The sequence below is a fragment of the Numenius arquata genome, chromosome 4, assembly GCF_964106895.1.
Source record: "Numenius arquata chromosome 4, bNumArq3.hap1.1, whole genome shotgun sequence".
NCBI lineage: Eukaryota > Metazoa > Chordata > Aves > Charadriiformes > Scolopacidae > Numenius > Numenius arquata.
This window is the reverse complement of record NC_133579.1, coordinates 59,256,071-59,270,452: the sequence shown is the minus strand read 5'-3', so window position 1 is coordinate 59,270,452 and position 14,382 is coordinate 59,256,071. Positions and strand designations below refer to the sequence as shown.

General features: G+C 51.9%; 1 protein-coding gene across 3 annotated transcripts; it reads left to right on the top strand.

The window, feature by feature from the left end:
- The first annotated feature begins 9,574 nt into the window (after nt 1-9,574).
- On the top strand, nt 9,575-12,368 carry LOC141464188 (tubulin beta-2 chain). Of its 3 annotated transcripts, XM_074147003.1 has the most exons (4): nt 9,575-9,703; nt 10,194-10,302; nt 10,573-10,683; nt 10,902-12,368. In XM_074147003.1, exons 1-4 carry the CDS (start codon nt 9,647-9,649, stop codon nt 11,960-11,962), a joined length of 1,338 nt encoding a protein of 445 aa, XP_074003104.1. In that variant the 5' UTR covers nt 9,575-9,646; the 3' UTR covers nt 11,963-12,368. The 3 variants fall into 3 exon arrangements, with proteins under 3 accessions (XP_074003104.1, XP_074003106.1, XP_074003105.1); XM_074147005.1 differs by lacking the exon at nt 10,194-10,302 and having other exon boundaries at nt 9,647-9,680; nt 10,902-12,186; XM_074147004.1 differs by lacking the exon at nt 10,573-10,683 and having other exon boundaries at nt 9,647-9,703; nt 10,902-12,186.
- The last annotated feature ends 2,014 nt before the right edge of the window (nt 12,369-14,382 follow it).

Here is a 14,382-nt window from a genome sequence, read left to right as displayed (position 1 = left end):
TACCTAGGCAGGAATTGCTCCAAGGAAATCCAGTTCCTGATTTCCAAAAGACTTAACGTACCAGCTTTTTCCCTCGAGGAAAACCCTCTTCTTTTTTGTGGGGTTTGTAACCTCAGCTGTTGGGAATTCCCTGCCGTGAGTGGGATGAGGCCTGGGATGCACATGGCACAGTGATTCTCTGATGGGCAGCTTGTTGCAATCCATTGTGCAGCACACTGGACTGGAAATCAAGGCTGTCAGGTTTTGTGCCTACTGGCACGGTGACCTTGAGCAAATCTCTCCTCCTTTGCTTTATTTCACTCCTCTGCAGACTGGAAGAGTACAATAACCCTTGCCTATCTTCCTGCAGCTGAATGAAAGGCTGTGTAACACACAGCTTGTAAGGACTTTTGTGAGCCTAGACTAAATTTCTGCCGTTATCAAATGAAACATTTTCCTTTTATTGTTATATGAGTCATTGGAGGAATTTGTCTTAGATCTATCGGAGCATTTGAGATGTGTGCCTTCATAGTTGCTGGATGTGGACGGAAGGCACTAACAAGGAGTGACTCATAGGTCCCCTCGGGGACGAGAGGAGGTTTACTCAGTTGACTGGAAATCATATTTTATATGCAGATAGAATGTTTCATGGTGGAGAATCCCAAAGCAGCTTACAAACACCGACTCCAGTGCATAAAAGCCAGCAGCTATAGTGAGATCTGCAGGTGCAATGGGCTATTACACACCTGTGACCTGACAGGGAAGGGACCAGGTGTGAAAGCCTAACTCAAGCGAGCTTTTTAAAAGGCTGAGAGGGGAAGAAAAAACTGAAATAATATTGAAAAATGTTTTCCATTATATTGCTCAATTCAATATTTAGATCCCACATGACATGTAACACACCTGATGGATACTGCTGTGTTTCTGTCCCTGGGTCACCTGGTGGGACACAAGGCTGGGATCTATGACATGCACAGGGTATGTCAGGTGCTTGAACCAGGGGGGATGCCGATCTGCTGCTGACTCAAGGTCTTTTGCTCAGGTTGCAAAGACTTATGTCCTTAGCCACAGAAATCACTGATTCAACATATAGTGCTGGCAGCCACATAAACAAAGGTTTGACAGAGATTCAGATCACTTTGGGAAAGATAGTTTGCTATTGTCGTGGTTATGGGACTTGCTGCACTTCTGGTCTCTTCCCCATCCCTCTGGGTACTTTCCCTTTGCTGATGCCAGAATTTCCATGAATCTTCTTTTCCTCCTTAGACTTGGACTTAATAGTCTCTGTCACAGAGTCCCTTAGCCTGCAGGTCAGACTGGACAGACCTGCACACAGCTTCTCTTTCTCAAGCACACCAGCAAGTGCCTGCCTCTCAGTCTGGTTCTCCAAACAGCCACACTCTTTCATTACTTTCTAAAGCAATGCCATGGCCTTTCAATTTTTCCATTTGCAAGCAAAACTAGCTGGACAAAATCAGCTTTGATTATGTTGCTTCCTCCTCCCTGGAGAAGGAGCGAAGCTAACAGGCCTGCCATTGTCCCTGAGCAGCCCTCGAGTGTTCGCTCAGAGGTGGCTTAGCTCAAGCCGGTCTTTTCTCTTGGCTTTTCCTTCCTGCTCTGTTGAAGACGGTAGTTTAGCAGAAAGAGTAAATCCCCCAAACAGTAGCTTAGTACCCCTATACATTACTAAAGAGCAGCACTACATTGCCTGATCCATTAAGGATATGGTTGTTCAGGCCAGGCTCTCCACGTTCACCGTATAGTTGTTGAATAGCGTGATTTAGATCAGGGATGTATTTGATTTCCTAGCAGAAGCATGTCAAACAGCTACTGCTGCCACCTAATCAGTTTCTCTGATGTTATTGATGATTACACAGAATATAACTTTCACAAATATCACTTCAGTTATCTGTCTCCAATCTCTGGAGTGTTGCCTATTTGCATGACAACAGAACAGACAGGATAGTTACGCTGTCAGAACACACTGCCCTAGGAAAATGTTATCAGAGTTCCTTTACTGTATTTTCAAAGTCATAGGATCCCAACAGGCTGAAGCTGCATCTTCATAAAATCTGTTTCCCGCCCTTGAACAGCAACTGAAAAATATCTTTCCCTGCTGCCTCTCAGAAAGCATGAGAAATCCAAAAAGCACGAGAAACCATCTCCCCTTTCTGCTTGGTGTCTGAGAAAGCTGGTGCCAGGTGCTGTTGCTGCTGTAGTTACAGTGTCCTGGGATGGATAGTGGCCTTCCCCAGGATTGATAGGTTTGTGTATGCATTAAGTCCCATAAGGGGACATCTGTTATGAGTTTCTTCTGAGGCGAGCACAAATCAGGTGAAAATTATCTCTAAATCCTGTAGAGAACCATAAATGGGAAAATAGGAGGAGAGAGAAGGACAAAGGAATTCGTAGTATTTGGGAGTGATACTTTTCTTTAATAGATTCAGGATCTGAGCCAGCCTCTACAAAAACCAATTGAAAAAACACCTGCTAGCTCCTGTGAGCTGAAGATAAAGCTTTTAATGACGAACTTCACTTAGCACTTGTCCAAAATGCTGCAGTTTGGGCTCCTAAGTTACTGCTGAATGGCTTGCTCACGTACCTGCATTCCCACCCATGCAAAGATGAGGCTGCAGCCTGTAAAACCCACGCAGCTCCTCCGGCACAGACTCTCCCTTGTGCTCCCCTCTAAGTGCCTGCAACCCAGCCGTCCTGCTCATCCCAGGTGACAATGTCAGCACTGGCACAGCGGCCCTGTGTCACCACACCCCAGTTTTGCCACGCTTTCCCCATTGCTGCAATCCCAGAGGCAGAGATTCCTTAAAGTAGAAGGGGAAGGAAGGACTGGAAACTGTTTTCATCTCCGCTGCCAGTTCTAGCTTGGCGAGGATGCTTCCAGCTTTAATGAACCAGATGATCAAAGCCTTTGTGTAAATCCTGCCATCAGGAGAGAGAGGTTATATCGCTGTACTGACAGCACATCAGAGCCCCGTGCAGCTCCCCCGAATCCTGCTTTTTCTCAGTCGCAAGCTCTTGGCACCCAGATCATCTCCCTCCAGCCCAACGCGGGAGGGCAACTGATACCCGGGAGAGAGTAAGCTTTCCAAATAGTCATTTTCTTTTCTAGTAAGCCAGACTTTTAATATACATATGAGTGATCTGGGGCCGTATTTTTTTTTTTCAGCCTTCAAAATTATATTTATTTTCCTTCCAGCCTTCTGAAAGATGCGTATCAGAGGCACCTGAGAGCAGCCAAAGCAGCTGCCTGATAAGATCTTTACAATTCATTAGCACAACCATGCCTTTTGCAAAGGAAAAAAGGAAGTGTTAACGAGTTGACAAGCACACTCTTCCTTGCAGCGAGTAGCGCTGCCAGCCGCAAGATTACTGCAGGGAGGAGAGAGCAGGGTGGTGGCAGAAGACCTTGGAAAATGCTTTGTTCAATCCGGTTACAAAGACGCCTGCTTCCTTAACGTACCAAACCCTCGCTGACCGAGCAAAGCAACGGATTCAGTAGAAACTCGACTTGGTAAGGATGCAGGGCAGCGTGTCGCTATCGGGGTTTCATGGGTGAGTCCTTGGAGCGGAAAGAAAGAATGCTTAACCAAGAAGGATCAAAGCGAAAAAGGAGCGTTTGCTCGGCGTGTGGCTTCTGTATGGCTGGGGTTCCAGGTTCTGACCTGACGACAGCAAATAACGGTCCAACAGTGGTTTTACCGCCTGAAGCTGCCATTTGTAACCAGATCCTCACATTATGCAAATTTACCAGATCTCAGTTCAGCCCGAACACACACACATATGCACAAAAAAAATCCTGCTTAGGAGAGAAGGGACGAAGACCGGATTTCAAGAATAACTCAGACAAGAGAGTGAATATTTTCTTTCATGCCTTGCTTTGTTGCATTTACTGAATTTGTTCCACATGAATGTAGAAACAGCTGCATCAGCACCAGCACTGAGGCTGGAACCTTATTAATATTTATGCCTGGAAAGCAGAGCACACAGGAATCGAAATGCCTTCCTGCCATTGGTTGGGGGACCCCAGCATCCACACAGTATCTTGCCATGTTTGGTGGCCAGGCAAGCAGATTTATTAGAGAGCAGATCAATTTCTCATCAGCGCTCTCACCCGATCGCAAGAAAACTGCCCTTTGCCTACTACCTGCTCTTTGCTTCACATCGTTCAATAATTTCCTAATTAGGGACACCATTTTTCATCTCTCTTTTGCACTTCTGTGATTTATATTCTCAACTATTAAATACAGTTAGAGACATTATTAGATGCTTGAATTAGTATTATTTCCTTATATAAGGCATACGTTTAAGCTTTAGTATGAATGAGATGAAATGAGATAATGCTGTAACAGGTCCGGCATGTGCTGAGAGGACGGAGTTCATGACACACGGTGCTAGGCACATGAAAGGTGTCACATTGTGCCAGTCTGACCCTTAGAACCTCCTTTGGGACTTCTTATTGCTGTAATTTTTGCTGACAAGGTGCCACATTGAGAGTCCTTAATCTGAAGATGGGGGGTTTCCTTTCTGAGAGTGCTGAGCGGGGTTCTGGCCGACAGCCTCGCTTCAGCTTTTGTTTCATGAGAGCAATCCTTACCTTGTCTAATAATGAGTAACTGGGAGCAGGCAGGCGCTCTCAGCAAACCTGAAACATTCACATATTTTTAACTATTTGGTAGAAACACTGGCTTGTAGCAGCAGTAAAGGGAGGAAAAAAAATAAATCCTGTGGTATGGCTGAAGCTGGTTGTGGAGAGGACGTGTAGCAGCCCCAGACAGCTGCACCAGCAGCCCCCGGCTTCACCCCTGCTGAGGGCAGGGATGCACTGGTGGGGGCTGTGGGGCAGCAGCCTTTGCCCGGGGCCCCTCTGGTGAGTGTGGCCCGGGTGGGCATGAGGGCTTCAGGTACAGCATGGTCATGGCCCAGGCCTCAACCTGCTGGGGCTTGTCGGGTGACTGGAGCCCACCCAGCAGCTGGACTGGTGTGGGGTCATCACTGGTGGTGTGACCACCCCTCACTGCCCAGTCCTGGGCCACCCCAGGCATGTCTTATTGGGCACATGCTGCCATCGATCCTGGGGTACTGCGGCCCAAAGACAGCTTGGCTTTGATGAGCTCTGGGGTTAAGCGTTGCACGAATGGGCAGAGCCAGCCGCTGGTGTGCTGGCTGGGCAGGGAGGGGAGGGTTGGCCTTTGCTGCTCCCACAAATGTGTTGTCGCGCTGCAGTTTTCAGACACCTCCCTGTTTTCTTCCTTTAGGATCTCACAGCTTTCCCTGCTGGTGTTGATTCTCCCCTGTCCTTGAGCTGCTGATGATCGTGTTCCTATAATCCTATCTCTCCCCTGCAGTTGTACCTTTTCTTATCAGGCGTGGTGCTGCACTGCTGACTTTCCCATAGGTTAGTAATTTTCTAGAGAACCTGGGGAGACACTGCGCAACTGGGCCATATACCAGCAAGGACTTTTGTTGGGGGCAAGGCTACCAAGGGTCCCAGTTAGGACACAGTCATGGCTGCTACCAGCCTTGTCTGCCTCTTCTCCTTTCCCACCAGCTGGCACAGGTTGGTCCAGACCCTAGACGGTTGCCTCTAAGTGACCAGTATGCAAAAAAACCAAGAAGGGCTGCAGAAACTAAGACCCCCAGCAAAAATTTTGTTTGCATAGATACAAAATATTACCTCTCCGTGGGTCCTATCCTGAATTCCTCCCAAATGTATCCAGAGTCCTCGCAGCCTGCGCCTCCCTGGCTCTCCGCTGAGTTACAATGATACACGCTGAGGAACAAATGTTGGTTTGCCCTAAATGGCCTAATGACTTACCCTAGATGCGGGTCATCTGCTGTCCAGCCTGGTCTGTGGCACAGGACCTCAACTTGCAAGAATCCAAGCCTCTTTATCATTTTTAATATACTACAGCATCCCGCCCCTCAAGATATGGAAAGCTTAGGTGGCACTCTTGGCGGTTTGGGCATAACTTCAAGGTCTTTAAGTCATTTGCATCCTTCTGAGAGGAGCCATAGATAAGGACGTGACCCATGAAATGGGATGCGGAGCCATGGGATGAATGCATGTTTTCTGAAAGGAAGAATAAGTTTCTCTTTAGCAAAAACCTTCTAATGACCCACAGACTGTGCTGCAGTACATCACACAAATGCACCTTTTTCCTACTGTAAAGTAAAATGACTGAGTCCTCCCCTTGGGCTTTTGTTAGCTGGTTTTTGCAACCTTCTGCATCCTGCAAGGGAGTGGGGACTTTCATCAATGACCACTTCAGTAGCTTAAGACGGAGGCTCTGAGGGTGATCACACCCACCCTTGTAGCTGGGAGGATGGGAACCATGAAAGCGAGGGGGGAGAGGATACATTGGATAAAACTGGGTTGATCCTCTGAGCTTCATTAAACAAACTCTTGACTGAGGTCATGTTATTCCTCCTCTTGTATGTCCGGCGAGGATGGCTGTGGAATAACGCCATGAGCCGGCATTTCACCCGCCCTGCCACCATTTCTGCACTCCCGTAGCCGCCTTGCTTTTACACCCTGGGAAATCAGCCGGGCGAGTGAAAATGTTGCAGGCTTTTTTTTGTTGTTGTTCCTTTCTTTTTTTTTTTTTTTGTGCAGCTCGTTTCTGCCGGGAGGTTGGGGGGAATGAAGGGGGGGGCTGTTGCCGGGGCGACTGGGGATGGAGGAATCCAGCCAGGGCCGGCCCCGGGGCTGGGGCAGGGGCTGCGTTGACAGACACTGGATGTGAGGCAAATACAGAGAGGGGAGAGAGGGGGACGGGCAGCTAACAGCTGAACGGATCATTTCCCAGCAAGTGATTTGCAGTAAGCTACGCCGAACCTTTGGGAAACCCTCTGTTTCAAACGCTTACCTTGGAGTTCAGCCGGACCTTGTCTGAAGTCTTCTGAAGTGATCCAAATGGCTACTGTTCCCCTCTAAAGGGTCTTGTTCGGGGGCTGCAGAAAAGTTAGACCTGGATTTCCTCCCTCGTCCCCCAGTAATGCAGCTGTTTATTTTAGAAATCAGTATTTCACGTTGGTTTTTTTTTTTCTTCCAGTCTCAACAAGTTCTGTACAGAAGGCATACTTGAACCTTCTTCCCCTCCCCCCACCCTTCAAAAACGTGAACTAATTTATTTTAAGATAAAGCAGCTGGGGTGGGTTTCTTTCCTCTGGTGTTAATAATCTGTTTTCCTTGAATTGGATTTTAAAATGGCTTCCTTTGAAGCTTCAAGCTGTTAGGAATAAGCTTAACATAGGTATGGAGGACGTGTAAAATCAGCTACTCCCTTTCAGGCTGAAATGTCAATAATTCTTCTAGTAAACCTCTAATATGCAGTGTACGATACGCAGAATACTTGGAAATCGTAGTAGCGAGGACTTACGGTACCTGTGTTTTGCACCAGCTCTGCCGTAACCGGGTTTTGCTGCGACAGTGTTTTTCAGGAGCACACCCATCGCAGCCGTGGGAAAGACTGGCATTACTTTGAATCATTACCTGAAGCGGTCAGTGGTCCACCGGAGTTGCTAATCGGCAAGTTATTTTTAAACAAGTAATTGTAGATGTGGGTGTTGATTATGCAGTTAATATGCCACCAAAAAAAAAAAAAAAATAATGTTCGCTTGGAATTAAAGCTACACATTGTTTGCAAAGTGTAGTCAACCAAATAATTAAACTGCTCCTGGCTTAGACCAGTAAAAACAGATTTTACAGGGAGTGGCAAGTGAACAGATTTATTTTTCTCAAAATCGCTATTGACGAGACAAACCTGAGACTGTCTTTTCCAGCGTGCCCTTTTGGAGTCGGGATGCTTTCTCCCCATAAGGCGAACAAAAGAAAGGTGTGGATGCTTTGGCATATCAATTAGTCGAAACCGGGTTGTTCTGCAGATCGCTTTGGAAGAATGTACAATCAGAGCGAGAGTGCTCCACAGGCAGGGTTATCGACCTGCGTAAACCAGGTTAGAAAGATTAGGGGGATCGGCACATGGACAGAACAAAGGAAAGAGTATATGGAAGAAACACGCGCTGGAAACGGTGATGAACTTTTTTTTGTAGCTCTAGAATAGCCGCAGCCTTAAAATAGCGGGTAACTAAAGCCGGGTTTAGCGGGGTACCGCCCGGTGCTGGCTGCGGGGAGCCTGCCTTCGCTTGCCGGGGCTCTGGGCAGTCCCTCGGGGGAGCCGCCCCCTCCCACCGCCGCACGCACGGGTACAACGCGGGGTGTGAAACGAGCGGTACCGGCGAGGAGCCGACACCCCACGCTGACCGCACCAAAGGGCCTCGGGCGCGGCGCGAACCGCGCTGCCCTGCCGTACTCTTCCTCCCCCCGACCTCCTCCTCCTCCTCCTCCTCCTCCTCCTCTGCCGGCGTCGGCATGTGCCCTGCCCGCCGGTTCTGCGGCCCGTGTGGTGCCCGCGGTGCCATACCGAGCTGCTCGAGACGAAACCGGGGAAAGCATCTCTGGGGCGCACATGTTCAACCCTCCCTTGCCCCCCCCCCGCTCTTCTCCTTTCTTCATCCCTCACCACGTGTAAATCCGCAACGAAGGGACGAAGTGGTGCGAGTTTGCAAGACCCGATTGCTGCAGAGGTCAGGGAAAATACCCCCCCCGCCCCCACTTCCAAAGCCCCCGGACCCCCTGCAGCACCACCCGCCTTGTCTATTGTCTGGCCGAGGGTTACTGGTGGCCGCGGCCGGACGGGGGACAGCGGGGAGCCGGTCGCTTCGCTAGAGAGCGGCTCCCGGGGAGGAACTAAATCCGTCCTTTTCAGGCGGAGAAAGAAAAGCTGAGCTCGGCACCGGGGGAGCGGCACTCAGGGATCGCTCGGGGGACGGCTGGATACCGGGCAGGCTGGGCGGAGGGGAGGCTGCACGGCACAGCCCGTGCTGTGGGGAGCCCACCCGCGTCCTACCGCGGTGCAGATGAACCGGGTCAGGTCGCGGGGCTCCTGACCGCGGGAGGGGCGGCGGTCACCAGCGATGGTGATGCCGGCGGGTGCGCGGTGCCCCGCGGGGAGGGGAGTCTCCCGCCGGCGCCGTGTGAACGGAGGCACCAGCGGGGGGCGGGGGCTGTGGCAGCCGCCGGGCTCACACACACACACACACCCCCCCCCGCGGCAACGCCCGCTGCTGCGGCAGGGAAAGCTGCTCGTCTCGGGGAACAAAAGGCTGCGGCGGCCGCGGGAGGGCGGAGGGACGAGGGCCGCCGGTGGGGCCGCTTCACACATGGGCGGCCCGACAAAGCCCCGGGGCGGGCGGGGCCCTGGCTGGGGAAAGGGCTCCGCCGAGCCGATCCCCCGCTCCCGGGCGGCCGCCCCGCCAGCGCCGGACCCCGCGCCTTTGTCCCCGTTGTCGGCGGCCAACCGGGGCGGCGGCACCGGTACCGGTGCGCCCAGGGAGCCCCGCCCCCGGCCCCGCCCCGAGGGCCCCACCCCGTCCCCCCGCTGCGGGAGACAATGCCGCAGCCCCGCCCCGCCCCTGCGCGCCCATTGGTTCCGCGCCGTTCCCGCATGACGTCACCGGCGGGGCGGGGCCGCGGCGCCCGATTTAAGGGGCGGCGCGGGGCGCGGCCGCTGCGGCGGCGAGTGCGGGAGCGGGCGGCGAAGGCGGCGGACATCGGGATCGAGCACCGGCACCAGCAGATACCAGCACCATGCGTGAGATCGTGCACATCCAGGCCGGGCAGTGCGGCAACCAGATCGGCGCCAAGGTACGGGGACCGGCGCCGCGGCCGTCTGCCCGGGGCTGCGGGGCGGTGTCCGCTCAAGCCGGGACTACGGGCGTCCCGGGGGAGACCGCTGCCGGGAGGACCCGCCCTCCCGCCGGGGAGCATCGTCTATGCCGGGGCGGCTCCCGGCTGTCCTCTCGCAGGGGGATTCCGCGGGGTGGGCGCGGTGCACCGCGGAGGGAGGGAGGGTGGGGCAGCCCGGGGGTCCATGCGCTCCCCACGGGCTGCAGGGGTCCCGGGCGGGCGGAGGGAAGGGGCGCTGAGCCGGTGCCACACCCCTCACGGCTGTGGGGGCTGTAGTGGGGGGTGAGGGGCGCGGGTGCGGCTGCGTCTGGCGGGGCCGCCCCCACGCGTGGCGAATCCTCACTCGCCACGTCGCGGGGCTTTGGCCAGGGGGCGCGGGCGGGGCGGTGCTGACCTCCTCAATCCCCCCTCCCCTTATCCCCCTCCGTCCTTCCTCCGGTCCTCGCAGTTCTGGGAGGTCATCAGTGATGAGCACGGCATCGACCCCACGGGCAGCTACCACGGGGACAGCGACCTGCAGCTGGAGAGGATCAACGTCTACTACAATGAAGCCACTGGTAACGCCCCTCTGTAATGAGCTTCACAGCCCGAGGCTGCTGGGGAGGGCACCCTGCCTTGGGGGCTGTGTCCCAGCCCTCCCCGCAGCGGGTGACATCCTGGCACAGTTATAACAGTTGCTTTGTATTCCTATTCCCAACTACCTCCCTCCAAATTCCCTCACCCTCTGCATCTCAGGCAGCAAATTGCAGGGAGGCGGAAGGGAGCACAGCAGGGCTCCTGTGACCCTGGCTGCGGGGCTGTAATGCTGGTGCTGCTTCCTCCTGCAGGTAACAAGTATGTCCCCCGTGCCATCCTGGTGGACCTGGAGCCCGGCACGATGGACTCTGTGCGCTCTGGCCCCTTTGGACAGATCTTCCGGCCCGACAACTTTGTCTTTGGTGAGTGAGCGTGGGGTGGAGGAGGCCCAGAGCGGGAGCTTTGTGCCCAGGAATGGCTCAGAGTGTGTGTGCAAGTGACGTGGGGGATGTGAATCCCAAGAGCAGAGTGGGGTTGGAAGTGAGGGGTGAACCCCCTGGGGCAGAAGAAGCGCATGCGGTCATCTCTGTTCTTCCCCGGGGCACTAACGTGGCACCCTGCTTCTGGTCCGATCCTGTAGGTCAGAGTGGGGCTGGCAACAACTGGGCCAAGGGGCACTACACGGAAGGTGCTGAGCTGGTGGACTCTGTCCTGGATGTGGTGAGGAAGGAGTCGGAGAGCTGTGACTGCCTCCAGGGCTTCCAGTTGACCCACTCGCTGGGTGGCGGCACAGGCTCTGGGATGGGCACCCTCCTCATCAGCAAGATCCGGGAGGAGTACCCCGACCGCATCATGAACACCTTCAGCGTGATGCCCTCCCCCAAGGTGTCGGACACGGTGGTGGAGCCCTACAACGCCACCCTCTCTGTGCACCAGCTGGTGGAGAACACGGATGAGACCTACTGCATCGACAACGAGGCCCTGTATGACATTTGCTTCCGCACCCTGAAGCTGACCACTCCCACGTACGGGGACCTGAACCACCTGGTGTCGGCCACCATGAGCGGCGTGACCACCTGCCTTCGCTTCCCCGGCCAGCTGAACGCCGACCTGCGCAAGCTGGCGGTCAACATGGTGCCTTTCCCTCGGCTGCACTTCTTCATGCCGGGCTTTGCCCCTCTCACCAGCCGCGGCAGCCAGCAGTACCGAGCCCTGACGGTGCCCGAGCTGACCCAGCAGATGTTCGACTCCAAGAACATGATGGCCGCCTGCGACCCCCGCCACGGTCGCTACCTGACGGTGGCCGCCATCTTCCGGGGCCGCATGTCCATGAAGGAGGTGGACGAGCAGATGCTCAACGTGCAGAACAAGAACAGCAGCTACTTTGTGGAGTGGATCCCCAACAATGTGAAGACGGCCGTCTGTGACATCCCGCCACGTGGCCTCAAGATGTCCGCCACCTTCATTGGCAACAGCACAGCTATTCAGGAGCTGTTCAAGCGGATCTCGGAGCAGTTCACGGCCATGTTCCGCCGCAAGGCCTTCTTGCACTGGTACACCGGGGAGGGCATGGATGAAATGGAGTTCACGGAGGCTGAGAGCAACATGAATGACCTGGTCTCCGAATACCAGCAATACCAGGATGCCACTGCTGATGAGCAGGGGGAATTTGAAGAGGAAGGAGAGGAGGATGAGGCATAAAGTTGAAATGGGTAGGAGTTAAGTATAGTCTGAGCAGGCAAGTGTTCATTGAGAGGAGGGATCTGTGCAGTTGTGCTGAAGCATGCATTTTTTAATTTGGTGCTCTCCACTGTTGCTTCTGTCAGCAGTTTTGTATCCTTGACTGTCCAATGTAACAGTAGTTGCAAAAATACTTCAGAGTCGTCTGTCGAAATGGTTAACTTCTCAAACATAAAGGCTTTTTGTGTCCTAAACTGTCTCCTCTGCCTTATTTCTCTCTCTATTAAGAAAGTTAACTCTTGTGTAGTTTTCTGTAGCTTCACTTTTCAGTTTAATCCTTAACCTCATTGAAAAGTTGAACTCAATAAAACAAGATTTCTCAGGCTGTGATTTTGACAGCATGAGTAAACAGCAGTTCACTCAGCTTAAGATGGTAGTTAATTTATGGAAACTGGGGGTTTACTGTTAGGCACTCCTGTGCCTAACAGCTAATCTATTGTTGGTGAGCAAGCTGCCTTAGCTAATAGAAACAAGACACTGGACTTGAGAATCCTGCAACTCCTATTTATGGACATCCATTGTCGTGAGGTCAGCGAGAAGGTATTGAATGCCACATTACAAGCTGTCAAAACTGATTTGACAGGATAGCTGCAGAATTCCCCTCTGCCATTCAGCAGCTCTTATTTAACTTGTTCCAGGGCCAATAGTACATGCATATGGGTGGCTGCCTGTGATTTGACTTGGTCCTGAGCTGTCCTGTCTCCCTCAACCCTCCTCTCTAAATATGGAAAGTCCATGCAGAAACACATGGATCTGTACTAGCAGACAAGTTGATCTTTATTAAGAACCTGAACTTTCTCTTCAGGCATAAAATTCTTGAGCGTTTCCCAGAAACAGCCACGAGGCTGCCCTTAACTCTAAAGGGATTGACTCTTCAGGGCAATGAATTCCCTTTAGGACATAAGCAGTAATAGGCAGATTTCTAGATAACATGGCTCAAAAGGCTGCCCAGAGCATACATACAATTTTGGAGTAGTCAGGTAGGTACCCTGACAATAGCTGCCTCCCACATCTAAATTATGTGTTTACAGGACTGTTGTTTGATGCTTTTGGTCCTTGCAGCAGGCAATGGACCTCTATCCAGGCAGGCAAGAGTGGTGCAGCAGCACCCTGTTGTGTTTCTTGGTGAAGGTAAGTGTTGCTCCCTTACAGATGGTGGGGTGTGTGGGTTTGTCTTGCTGTATTCTTAAAGGATGCAAGAATCCTGAGTGAGTCTCCAATGCAGTTGTTGGTAGTTATAGGGCCAATGAGACTTTTCTTACTCTTACCGAAAAAAAAAAAAGAGTAAAATCCCCTCCCCAGGGTATAGCAGCTACCCAGTACGTAAGCTTAGTCCTTAGTTTACCCCAACACCACTTAGGGGAGTGCTCCTGTACTAAAAGGAGTGTTGCTTTGGGAACCTCTACCAATGCTACAATTACCGTGGTCCTTACTGCTCTGAAAGAACTGGTATCCACATGTGTGCAACCTCTTTTGTGATCCTTTAATGAAATGCTTGCAAGGCATTACTGGAATAAAGACTTAAAAGGGAGCTACTGTGCATGACTAATATCTTGCCTGGTTTTGGCTCGTTAATTGACCACTGCCTGCAGACACCGCTCTGAGCACACCCTGTTCCTTTGCTGATGGGCTGCTTATCCTATGGTGAGATCCATAATGGTCTGCAGGGCAACAGGCGCTTGCTAAAACTTCTCTCTCCTCTATATGCTTCATTTCTGGTGTACACCCTGTAAAGAGGGATGAGAAGCATTTAAACTGCCTGAACTGTCAGTAAACAAATACAACTGTATATACCCACAGGAGTACTTGTATTTCTTAGCAGTTGAGCAGTTCTAGGGTTAAGCATTAAACAAATCGTGGTTGTTTTAGTAACTGAGTTACTACGTGCTGCCCCAGGCCCTTTGGGGAAATAACAGCTTATCCAGTTGTCAAAGTAACCTTCCCTTGAAATTACCTAACTGAGTTGCACTTGAAGCTGTTCATCATACAGCTTGCTTTGTAAAGCTGAGAATGGGAGCCAGCAAACAAATTTAAACAAAGTTTGACTAAAAGATGAGAACCCAGTCTCTGATAGTAAAGATCTTCCTTTCTGCTGTGGGACTGTAGCAGGTTTCACTAGTGTTCAGCATGTCTAGCTTCTAATTCTTAGTGTAATTACACTGTCTCCTGCTAACCCTTAAATATAGCTATGCAAGCAACACATTTCAGTACAGCTCCTTTACTAGAAAGTAGAACACCATCCTACATTGCTTGCTGTTGTTTGTATTCTGTTTTTTCTAGAGGAAGAGAAACCATAAATAGAGATACTCTAGACAGAAACATGTCCTCTCATAAATCCTACACAGCTTATTTGCCAGTTGTAATCATTAAAAAAAAATATC

What these genes read in the sequence shown, in the direction of transcription:
- LOC141464188 (XM_074147003.1), top strand. Translation starts at nt 9,647, where the DNA reads ATGCGTGAGATCGTGCACATCCAGGCCGGGCAGTGCGGCAACCAGATC. An exon ending in GCAACCAGATCGGCGCCAAG is followed by an intron (nt 9,704 to 10,193) that starts GTACGGGGACCG and finishes CGGTCCTCGCAG; the next exon opens with TTCTGGGAGGTCATCAGTGA. An exon ending in GCCCGACAACTTTGTCTTTG is followed by an intron (nt 10,684 to 10,901) that starts GTGAGTGAGCGT and finishes CCGATCCTGTAG; the next exon opens with GTCAGAGTGGGGCTGGCAAC.